The 9,601-nt window shown below is 42.9% G+C and overlaps 1 protein-coding gene across 1 annotated transcript in view; it reads left to right on the top strand.

Annotated features, from left to right (window-relative positions):
* The first annotated feature begins 507 nt into the window (after positions 1-507).
* Positions 508-9,601, top strand: part of un13d (unc-13 homolog D) — a 15,106-nt gene continuing 6,012 nt past the window's right edge. Inside the window, 21 exon segments of the mRNA NM_001139849.1 lie at positions 508-665; positions 2,324-2,356; positions 2,498-2,548; positions 2,782-2,838; positions 3,286-3,393; positions 3,683-3,742; positions 4,041-4,107; positions 4,270-4,450; positions 5,569-5,613; positions 5,711-5,782; positions 5,870-5,939; positions 6,183-6,287; positions 6,561-6,653; positions 6,781-6,881; positions 6,957-7,074; positions 7,161-7,282; positions 7,640-7,730; positions 7,849-7,905; positions 8,033-8,130; positions 8,260-8,311; positions 8,437-8,567. Coding sequence (NP_001133321.1) covers positions 603-665; positions 2,324-2,356; positions 2,498-2,548; positions 2,782-2,838; positions 3,286-3,393; positions 3,683-3,742; positions 4,041-4,107; positions 4,270-4,450; positions 5,569-5,613; positions 5,711-5,782; positions 5,870-5,939; positions 6,183-6,287; positions 6,561-6,653; positions 6,781-6,881; positions 6,957-7,074; positions 7,161-7,282; positions 7,640-7,730; positions 7,849-7,905; positions 8,033-8,130; positions 8,260-8,311; positions 8,437-8,567 — 1,775 coding nt within the window. The 5' untranslated portion in view covers positions 508-602.

Here is a 9,601-nt window from a genome sequence, read left to right as displayed (position 1 = left end):
GCCACATTCAGATTGAGCTTGCATATTCAGCCTACCAAGGGTGATAGGTACTTTTTGTGGTCAGCGCAGGCTGCAAAAGCCCATGTTGCTGCCCACCTTCTTTAGCAGTGGGTTTCTGAGAAACTCTTCTCCTGACTGTAATTGGTGTGCTGGTTTACTGTGCAAGCATTGACCTCCCAACTTCCAAGTTTAATCTTTTCTTATATCTCGTGCCATGCTTTTATGTAAAAGGATTACTGTTGTGGACATTTCCATGTCTAATGCAAATCAACCATGTACATTATTTACATGTAATTGTCTTTCCTAATCCACACACAACAGGACACAGCCATTCGTTTTGGGTTGTTTGTTTGTCTGTTTATGCATGTGTGTGTGTGTGTGTGTGCATGCGAGAGAGGAAGAGAGAGATGAAGAAACAGAAAGTCACAGCAACCATCTTCAACAGGAAATGATGACTTCCTGCTAAGTGACAGCTTGGCCCCACTCTGCACTACTCTCTCTGTATAACCTCTCACTGCCTCCCATCCTTTAAACATAGCAGAAAACCTTCAGCCTCACAGCCTCAGCAGAGAAGGGCATTTGGCTGTTCATCCACCTCAACCATGATGCCAAGCCAGGATGGGTTGTCCACAACCGGAGACAACCTGCTGCAACCTCCCGATCAGGCAAGTACCAAACTTTGCCATGTTACAAATAAGTTCATTTAATACAGTGAGGTCCAAAAGTATTTTGACAGTGACACATTTTTTGTGGTTTTGGCTCTGCACTCCAGAACATTTGGATTTCATATCGAATGAACCGTTTACAAATTACAGCAGTTTTTGTACATAGTCCCGTTTTAGGGAACCAAAAGTATTTGGACAAATTCAGTTCTATTGTATTAAAGTAGTGAAAGGTTTAGAATTAGTATTTGGACAAATTCAGTTCTATTGTATTAAAGTAGTGAAAGGTTTAGAATTTGTCCAAATACTTTTGGTTCCCTAAAATGGGGGAATATGTACAAAAAGTGTTGTAATTTCAACGGTTCCGCCAATATGGATGAAAATAGCCTAAAATTAAAGCTGACTATCTGCACTTTAACCTTATAGTCATTGTATCATTTCATATCCAAAGTGCTGGAGTACAGAGCCAAAACAACAACAACAATTGTCACTGTCCAAATACTTCTGGACCTCACTGTATGTTTTTTCTCATTTGTCTGTAATAAACAACAAAATAAATCCAAGGCATTCCTATTCTGTGAAACACATTCATCGTATTGGTATTGGCCCAATTTATTAGGAAGGAGTTCAATTACATGTTGGCACTATGGACATCCTCAGGTTCCAATGTGTGTGTTGGGCGTTTAATGTTCTCACAGATAACAGTTTAGGATGATGGCCTCCAAAAAAACGGATGCTGAGGTCAAATCGGTTTGCGAAACTTTATTTTCACCATCAGTGAAATGCTCTTCTGTTTTGAGTGACTTGAAAATATCTTTCTATTGAGCCGAAAATGTGTCACGATCATTGATGTTTTGATAAGACTAACTGACTGTTGTCTATTATGAATGTACTCCTTCTGTGAGTGTTACATGCAGTCCATTTGGTATTTTAAGATAAGATCCCACTTGGCTAAAAACTGGTTCAATCAACGTTGTTTCCACATCAACAAAAAATGTGATGACATTGAATCAACATGGAAAACCCATTGGATTTTAAAAAGTCCTCAACGTAAGGGAATTTCATATTTTTCCCCTAAACTTTTAACCTAAATCTAATGACATTGTAACAATTTTGGTTGATTTCACGTTGAATTAGTTAGTTAACAACTCAACCAAATGTCAATCAAGACTAGACGTTGAAATGATGTCTGTGCCCAGTGGGATGTGACCATGAATCATACTTCGGCATGATCAGTGTTTCGGAGATCAGATGACACCGAGGGAGGTGTTTTCACTTCTCATAAAAGAACCACAGACGAGAAATCCATAGTTTTGATACCCGCGTGTGTCTGTGCGTGCATGTGTGTGTGTATATGTGTATGCATTCCTGTTTTATCTGTATCCTTGTCAGATCTTTCTTATCCTGTCCTATATTTTTTGTTCTGAAACTGGAGACGAGTAGTTTCCCTATCGCCTCACATGAGGAAGTCCCTGACCTAACTAGTGTCACCCTGCTATTTGCATGAGATTTTTCCACATTAAAAACACAGACATTTCTCAAGCTCCCCACTGTTTCATAATTGATATGTCACAGCAAGTACCATTGGCTCTCTATAGTGTAGGGCCACGGGTTTCCTGACCACCAGTGGCTAAACTGGGTTGTTTCTCTTCCACATACAGGCTCGTGGCTCAACCAGGAACAGAATGAGACAGGTACAGTGAGCAGAACCTCTCCACTTCAACGGCATATTTTAAATATGCCCGAAATATGTATGCTTTTTTGTTATACCTGCTTCCCACAAGCAAGGGTTACTGTATAAAGGTATTGTGTGTAACTGCCCTCCTCCTTCTCAGAGCTCCCCTGCCCGTAAACTGGGGATGACCAGGAGACAGAAGGACAGGAGGGTAGGTCCAGCTCCTATTTTCTCCACATAAGGACTAGTATTGTTAAGCAGTATGAGCCAAAGCCTGATGCAATAAATATCATAATCAATGATGTCATGTCTTGTTTGTATCTGCCATTATCAAATAAACTATTAAGTAGTCTCGTACACTAACTTCACGAACTGTGACTTTGTGACTTCAGCACTTCCTGAATTAAGAACCCACAGTAGATAACAGGATGGATGTACTTTCAGGACTTTAAAGAGAATGAGAACCCAGAAGAGAAGGAGAAAAGACATAAGGAGCAAGAGGTATCATCGCTGTAACGCTTAAGAATTATGCTTGTTTTCATAGACTTTTTAGAGGTATCATCGCTGTAACGCTTAAGAATTCTGCTTGTTTTCATAGACTTTTTAGAGGTATCATCACTGTAACATAGAAGAATTCTGCTCGTTTTCATATAGTTTTTAGAGGTATCATCACTGTAACATAGAATAATTCTACTTGTTTTCATAGACTTTTTAGAGGTATCATCGCTGTAACAAAAGAATTCTGCTTGTTTCATAGACCTTTTAGAGATATCATCGCTGTAACATAGAAGAATTCTGCTTGTTTTCATAGGCTTTTTAGAGGTATCATTGCTGTAACAGAAGAATTCTACCTGTTTTCATAGACTTTTAAGCTACAGAAGGTGGCACATTAGTATGTCGTTTAAGAGACCCTATTAAAGGTTGATGTTTCTTGCCCCGCCCCCCCAGCTCAAGCCGCTGTATAAAGAGCTGCTGTACACCATCATCCATAAGCTGGGGAAGCCAGCCTCAGCAGAGGTCTTCACTGATAACCAGCTGCACCAATACATCAGAGAGGTGACAACCAAACACTCAACTAACTCTATCCTAACCATCTCGCAGACATGACGTCTAACCAAACACTCTCAACTAACTCTATCCTAACCATCTCACAGACATGACATCTAACCGAACACTCTCAACTAACTCTATTCTAACCATCTCACAGACATGACATCTAACCAAACACTCTCAACTTACTGTATCCTAAATCTCTCTCTGACCAAATGTGTTCTGATTATTTTATTATCCAAATACTAATACAGTACCTTGTTGCTATTAAACTACCCCTCCCATCCCCCTTCAGGCTTTCTCTATGGCAGAGGATGAACACCAGAGTCTGACAGACAGGGTCCAGAACACAGAGGTGAGTAAGCAGAGGAGTTTCATACTTCTAGGAGAAGCCATTTGACCCACCAATATTTACCTTTACAGTATCTAAGGGGGTTATGTCCACAGGAGGTTGGTGGCATCTTAATTGGGGACAACGGGCCTGTGGTAATGACTGGAACGGAATCAGTGGAATGGTATCAAATACATCTAACACATGGTTTCCAGTAGTTTGATGCCATTCCATTAGCGCCGTTCCAGTCATTATTATGAGCCACCCTCCCCTCAGCAGCCTCCACTGGTTCTGTCATACGAAGTCTGAGTCTTGTCCACAGCCTCCAGTCTACTGTCTGATGGCCACTGTGAAGGAAGCCAAGGGCATCCTGGGAAAAGACGTCAGTGGTACGTCATACTTCAGATCTGTGAACACAATCAAATGTACTTCAACTATTTTGATTATCTGGAGGTGGCCAAGAGAGTTCTGGATTTAGGTTGGTCCGTTTAGGAACCACAGATCTAGCAGTTGTGGTCTGTGAATCCTCTGGTGTGTTATGTTGTCCCCAGGTTTCAGTGACCCATACTGCTTGCTGACCATCCTGGAGGATGAGAAGGAGAGCAAGACACGACGGTCCAGACCTAAACCCCGTAAAGCCGTGGTGAAGGACGCCGTCTCAGACGAGGAGGTTTACACGACAGAAACCAAGAAACAGACCCTCAACCCCATCTGGAACCAGACCTTCGTCCTGTGCGTGAAGGAACATTTTGATAGAACATAGAACCTATTTGTTATTTTATTAGGATCCCCATTAACTGTTGCAAAAGCAGCAGCTACTCTTCCTGGGGTCCACACAAAACATGAAACATGACATAATACAGAACATTAATAGACAAGAACAGCTCAAGGACAGAACTACATACATTTAAGAATGACACAAGTAGCCTACATATCAGTACATACACACAAACTACCTAGGTCAAATAGGGGAGAGGCGTTGTGCCGTGAGGTGTTGCTTTATCTGTTTCATACATAGAACACACCTATGAGTTTACGTTACATAGGGTGCCTTGAAATAGCCTGGTCCCAGATCAGTTTGTACTGCCTTGAACATCCTGATAGCCTGGTCCCAGATCCGTTTGTACTGCCTTAAACATCCTGATAGCCTGGTCCCAGATCAGTTTGTACCGCCTTGAACGTCCTGTTAGCCTGGTCCCAGATCCGTTTGTACTGCCTTGAACATCCTGATAGCCTGGTCCCAGATCAATTTGTACTGCCTTGAACGTCCTGTTAGCCTGGTCCCAGATCAGTTTGTACCGCCTTGAACATCCTATTAGCCTGGTCCCAGATCAGTTTGTATCGCCTTGAACATCCTATTAGCCTGGTCCCAGATCAGTTTATACCTCCTTGAATGTCCTGATAGCCTGGTTTCAGATCAGTTTATACCTCCTTGAATGTCCTGATAGCCTGGTCCCAGATCAGTTTGTACCACCTTGAACGTCCTGATAGCCTGGTCCCAGATCAGTTTGTACCACCTTGAACGTCCTGTTAGCCTGGTTTCAAATCAGTTTATACCGCCTTGAACGTCCTGATAGCCTGGTCCCAGATCAGTTTGTACTGCCTTGAATGTCCTGATAAAGTAAACACTGATGCTACTTATGTAGTGTCTTTTATTTGTATTTCAGTTTATTATTATTCTTTTTAGGGGGTAGATCAGCTTTAGTAGTGCAGATAGATTGTGGCTTCTATCAATGTAATTGTCTGCATCATTTCCAATCCCCCATTTGTTGTAAATATATATATTATTTTAAATATATTAAGTGTCTTTCATGAAGATTATAAACCTCTCTCTTCCCCTGGGCTGGTAGGGAGTTTGAAGAAACTGCCGGGGCAAGCTTCCACATGGAGATGTGGTGAGTAACCAGTAGTCTACTGTTTGTTAGTCGGCTTGAAGGAAACCAACAGAAAATCTTTTTCCATATTAATATCTGATCAATCTCTCTCTCATAGGGACAGGGATGAGGAGGTGTCTCTGGCACAGAAGCTTGAAGAGATCAGAACCAACTTCCATGGACTGAGGAGGTAGAGCTCACTCACACACACACACACACACACACACACACACACACACACAATATCCCAATGTTGATTGTTTATGTTCCCATTTAGGATGATCAAGGATGCTAAGAAATTAAAAGGCCAGGATGATTTCTTGGGAAACATTGTTCTGAGACTGAAGGTAAAGCAGTTTCTACACACACGCTCACTCACCATGACGCTCACCCACCATGACGCTCACCCACCATGACGCTCACCCACCAGGACGCTCACCCACCATGACGCTCATCAAGTAACGCTCCCAATTTGTGTGTGTGTGTGTGTGTGTGTGTGTGTGTGTGTGTGTGTGTGTGTGTGTGTGTGTGTGTGTGTGTGTGTGTGTGTGTGTGTGTGTGTGTGTGTGTGTGTGTGTGTGTGTGTGAAGGACCTGCATTGTACAGAGGATAACTGGTATGTTCTGGAGCCGAGGACAGAGACGTATCCAGATCGGGGCCAGTGTCATCTGCAGCTCAAATTCACCCACAAAGAGGTATGGAGCTCAAGTCCCTCTACAACTCTCTAGTAGCACATGATGTTACAACATAATGTAATGAACACATAAAACCTACCATGTCAATTTAAATATATGGTCAGACTGATGAAAGAAACGCCCAAAGAGCAGGATGGTTTTTCTCTAACAGAAACTGTGAGACGTGGGATTTTTTGTTTTGCTTTTCATTAACAGTAAGAGACAGATGATTTAGTTTGTGATCTACTGGATGACGAAGAAACATACTCATTACAATATGCTTCTCTGTGACAGAGAGACGGGACATTGAGTGCAGGTCGTAGTGCCTACGTCAACTACTGTGGGATCCTACAGCAGTTTGTCCAGTCACACATCTCTAAGCAACAGGTAACAGTTTGTCCAGTCACACATCTCTAAGCAACAGGTAATAAACAGTTCAGTTCGAACATCTGACAGTCATACATGCACATCTAGTGGTTCATCTGTGAAGGCAATACACCTCTCTCCCCCCCAGGGTAGTGGTCCGTGGAAAGGAGACTTGTGTGGGGAAGGACAGACGCTGTTGGAACTATACGCCACTCAGAATGACCTCTCACCTTTCCTGCAGGATCTGGCGTAAGTACCACACACTCAACACACACACACGCACACACGCACACACTCACGTACACGCTGACATATGTCTTACAGGAAGTGGGTGGCCTACAGTAAACTTTACCAGAGTTTAGAGGTGGACTCCTCACTGCTGCTGCAGCAGCTGACCAGTATAGAGTACCACTGGCACCAACAGGAGCTGCCCTACCAACAGGTAAAACAGGCCTTCCTTTCCTTATTTGACATATTATACACTGTATATTATTTACTAATGAAGTAAACACATTGACATATGTACAGAAACAGGAGCTAGGGGACTCTCTCCATGGTTTCCTGCAGTACGGACTGTGTCTCGTGGCCAAATACAGAGACATATTTCCCCCAACGCAGGACGCTAACCCTCGCCTTCACACACTACTCAGGTACCCTGCTGCGAGTGTGTGTGTGTGTGTGTGTGTGTGTGTGTGTGTGTGTGTGTGTGTGTGTGTGTGTGTGTGTGTGTGTGTGTGTGTGTGTGTGTGTGTGTGTGTGTGTGTGTGAAAACCACTGCTCTAAGATATTCATAGAGGTATGCTGGAAACCACTGCTCTAAGATATTCATAGAGGAATGCTGGAAACCACTGCTCTAAGATATTCATAGAGGTATGCTGGAAACCACTGCTCTAAGAACACAGAGGGTAATACATCCTCAATACTGGTTGAACCACAGGTGTGTGTGTGCGCGTGCGTCATATAGTATGTGTTTAAAACAGATCTAATGAAGAAACTGTGTGTTTTAGAATCCTGTCTCAGATATGTAAGACACGGGCGTTTCAGAAGCTGAACCCGGCTCAGTTTGACCTGCACGACGAGGTCAACGACGCGGTGCATGTGAGTACATATCGAAAGGCCACTTTAAAGACTACAGTTAATATTGTATGAACTATCTGTTAAACGATCCACAGAGCTATGTTACTCTGTTCGACTGAAAGTCTTTTGTTTTCCTCAGTCTGGTACACAGGAGTGGTTCACCATAAAGAAGGGGTTACACCAACCCATGACCAAGGTAGGCTGCAGACAAACAAAGAGACCCCTCCCACATATCACTTTCAAAGCACATCAAGCATTTATTTACCCACATTCTGTAACTTTATCTCTTTCCATCCCCACCCTCCCCTTCCTCCCCCTCCCAGGACCTGACAGAGACCGTGAGTGCCCTCTCTAGGCTGATAGGTGAAGTGCAGGAGGACATCAAGCACAACAAGGACAGCTGGAATAGAGTGTTTGTCAGGTAGGAGACAGACGACCACACAGAACGACTGTATGGAAGGAGGTCACATTATCTGTCTTGAATACGAAGAAGGTCTGACTGTTAATCACATGAATGGACTTGAATGGGTTTCTCTCTCTCTCTCTGTAGTGCTGTGCAGGTTGATGTGTTCACTATAGTCTACCAAAAGCTGGACTCCCTGGTAAGTGGCTGTGAAAGATAACTGCATTACTCTCTACGTCTCTTACTCCCTCTCTCCACTGTGTAACTCACTGCTTCTCTCTCTTTCTCTGTCTCTGTGTCTCTCTGTGTCTCTCTCTCTCTCAGTTGGCGGGGGAGGTGAGGGACACCCTAAACCAAATGGAGGGTAAGATGGAGCAGAGTCTAGCCAATGGCTTGTTCCCTCTCTACCTGAGTCTACAGGCCATCCACAAAGACAAGGCCTTTCTACAGAAAAGGTCAGAGGTTACTCCCTTATACTACATACTCAGTAGCAACGAACCTTGTTAGCTGCACGCATGCGAGTGCGCGCAGCTCCTGCCTTGCAGAAGAAATATGAGTCCGCACTCAACTTTCTTCAGTTTTCCCCTTCAGTTAACAGTATCAACATTTTGCTCAACTGTGGGAATTTCAATTATAATATACCGAAACAAAAGAAACTATGCAAAACTAACTATTCCATTGACAAGCACGACTCAGGCCTGTACACAGACGGGGGGTCATAACCAATCAGAGCTGAAGGAGGCCTATATGCAAATAGCGATGGCCAAATATGTATCTGTGCCATTCACTTTGAACTGGACTGTGTTTACAGCATGAGCGGTCGTGAGTTGATGCGCTTGTTTTGAGATCAAATCGAGAGCTGCATCTAGCCACGTGTTCATATCCTTTACTAGTTAGTGAGTTATTAGCCCAGTTATAGATCATTTGTAGTCAGCAATGGGGGAGTGGTTGCTTCCAACAAGAGCACAACACATTACATTTCTAGATATATTTGAAAAGCCAGTCAGGTAAAGAGCTTTTTATGTCTTAAAGGGGCAGTGTTGTATTATGAGACGGTCTTGAATAAGCTAAGTAGCCAATATTCAGAGGGTAGCATAATTTGTCTCATTCTCTGTAATAATGGTATGGGAATAATAATTAATTTTATTTTGTAAAGTGATTTCTTCAGTCAGCTCCTTGTCTGAGGGACAAGTGCATAAACAGGTTAAAGTCAAGCCCTGCATGTTTTATTCAAAAGTCTAGTGGAATGTAGGGCCTACATTGAACACAACACATTTGCTGCTACTATAGGCTGAATGATAGAACAGCTATTTCCATGTTAAAATGTTATGGGATACATTTTTCTCCGTTGTTTTTTATGGTAGCCCACTCTGGTAGGCCAACATTATAATCAAATAGCCACAGTAGCCCACTTGGAAGTTTTCACAGTAAACACTTGACATTTGCTCAGTGACAATTTCTTTTTGAGTGAAAGTTGCTCGGTAGTACA

The sequence above is a fragment of the Salmo salar genome, chromosome 19, assembly GCF_965601325.2.
Source record: "Salmo salar chromosome 19, fSalSal1, whole genome shotgun sequence".
Classification (NCBI taxonomy): domain Eukaryota; kingdom Metazoa; phylum Chordata; class Actinopteri; order Salmoniformes; family Salmonidae; genus Salmo; species Salmo salar.
The sequence above is the reverse complement of the archived record's forward strand: the minus strand, read 5'-3'. Positions and strand labels throughout refer to the sequence as shown.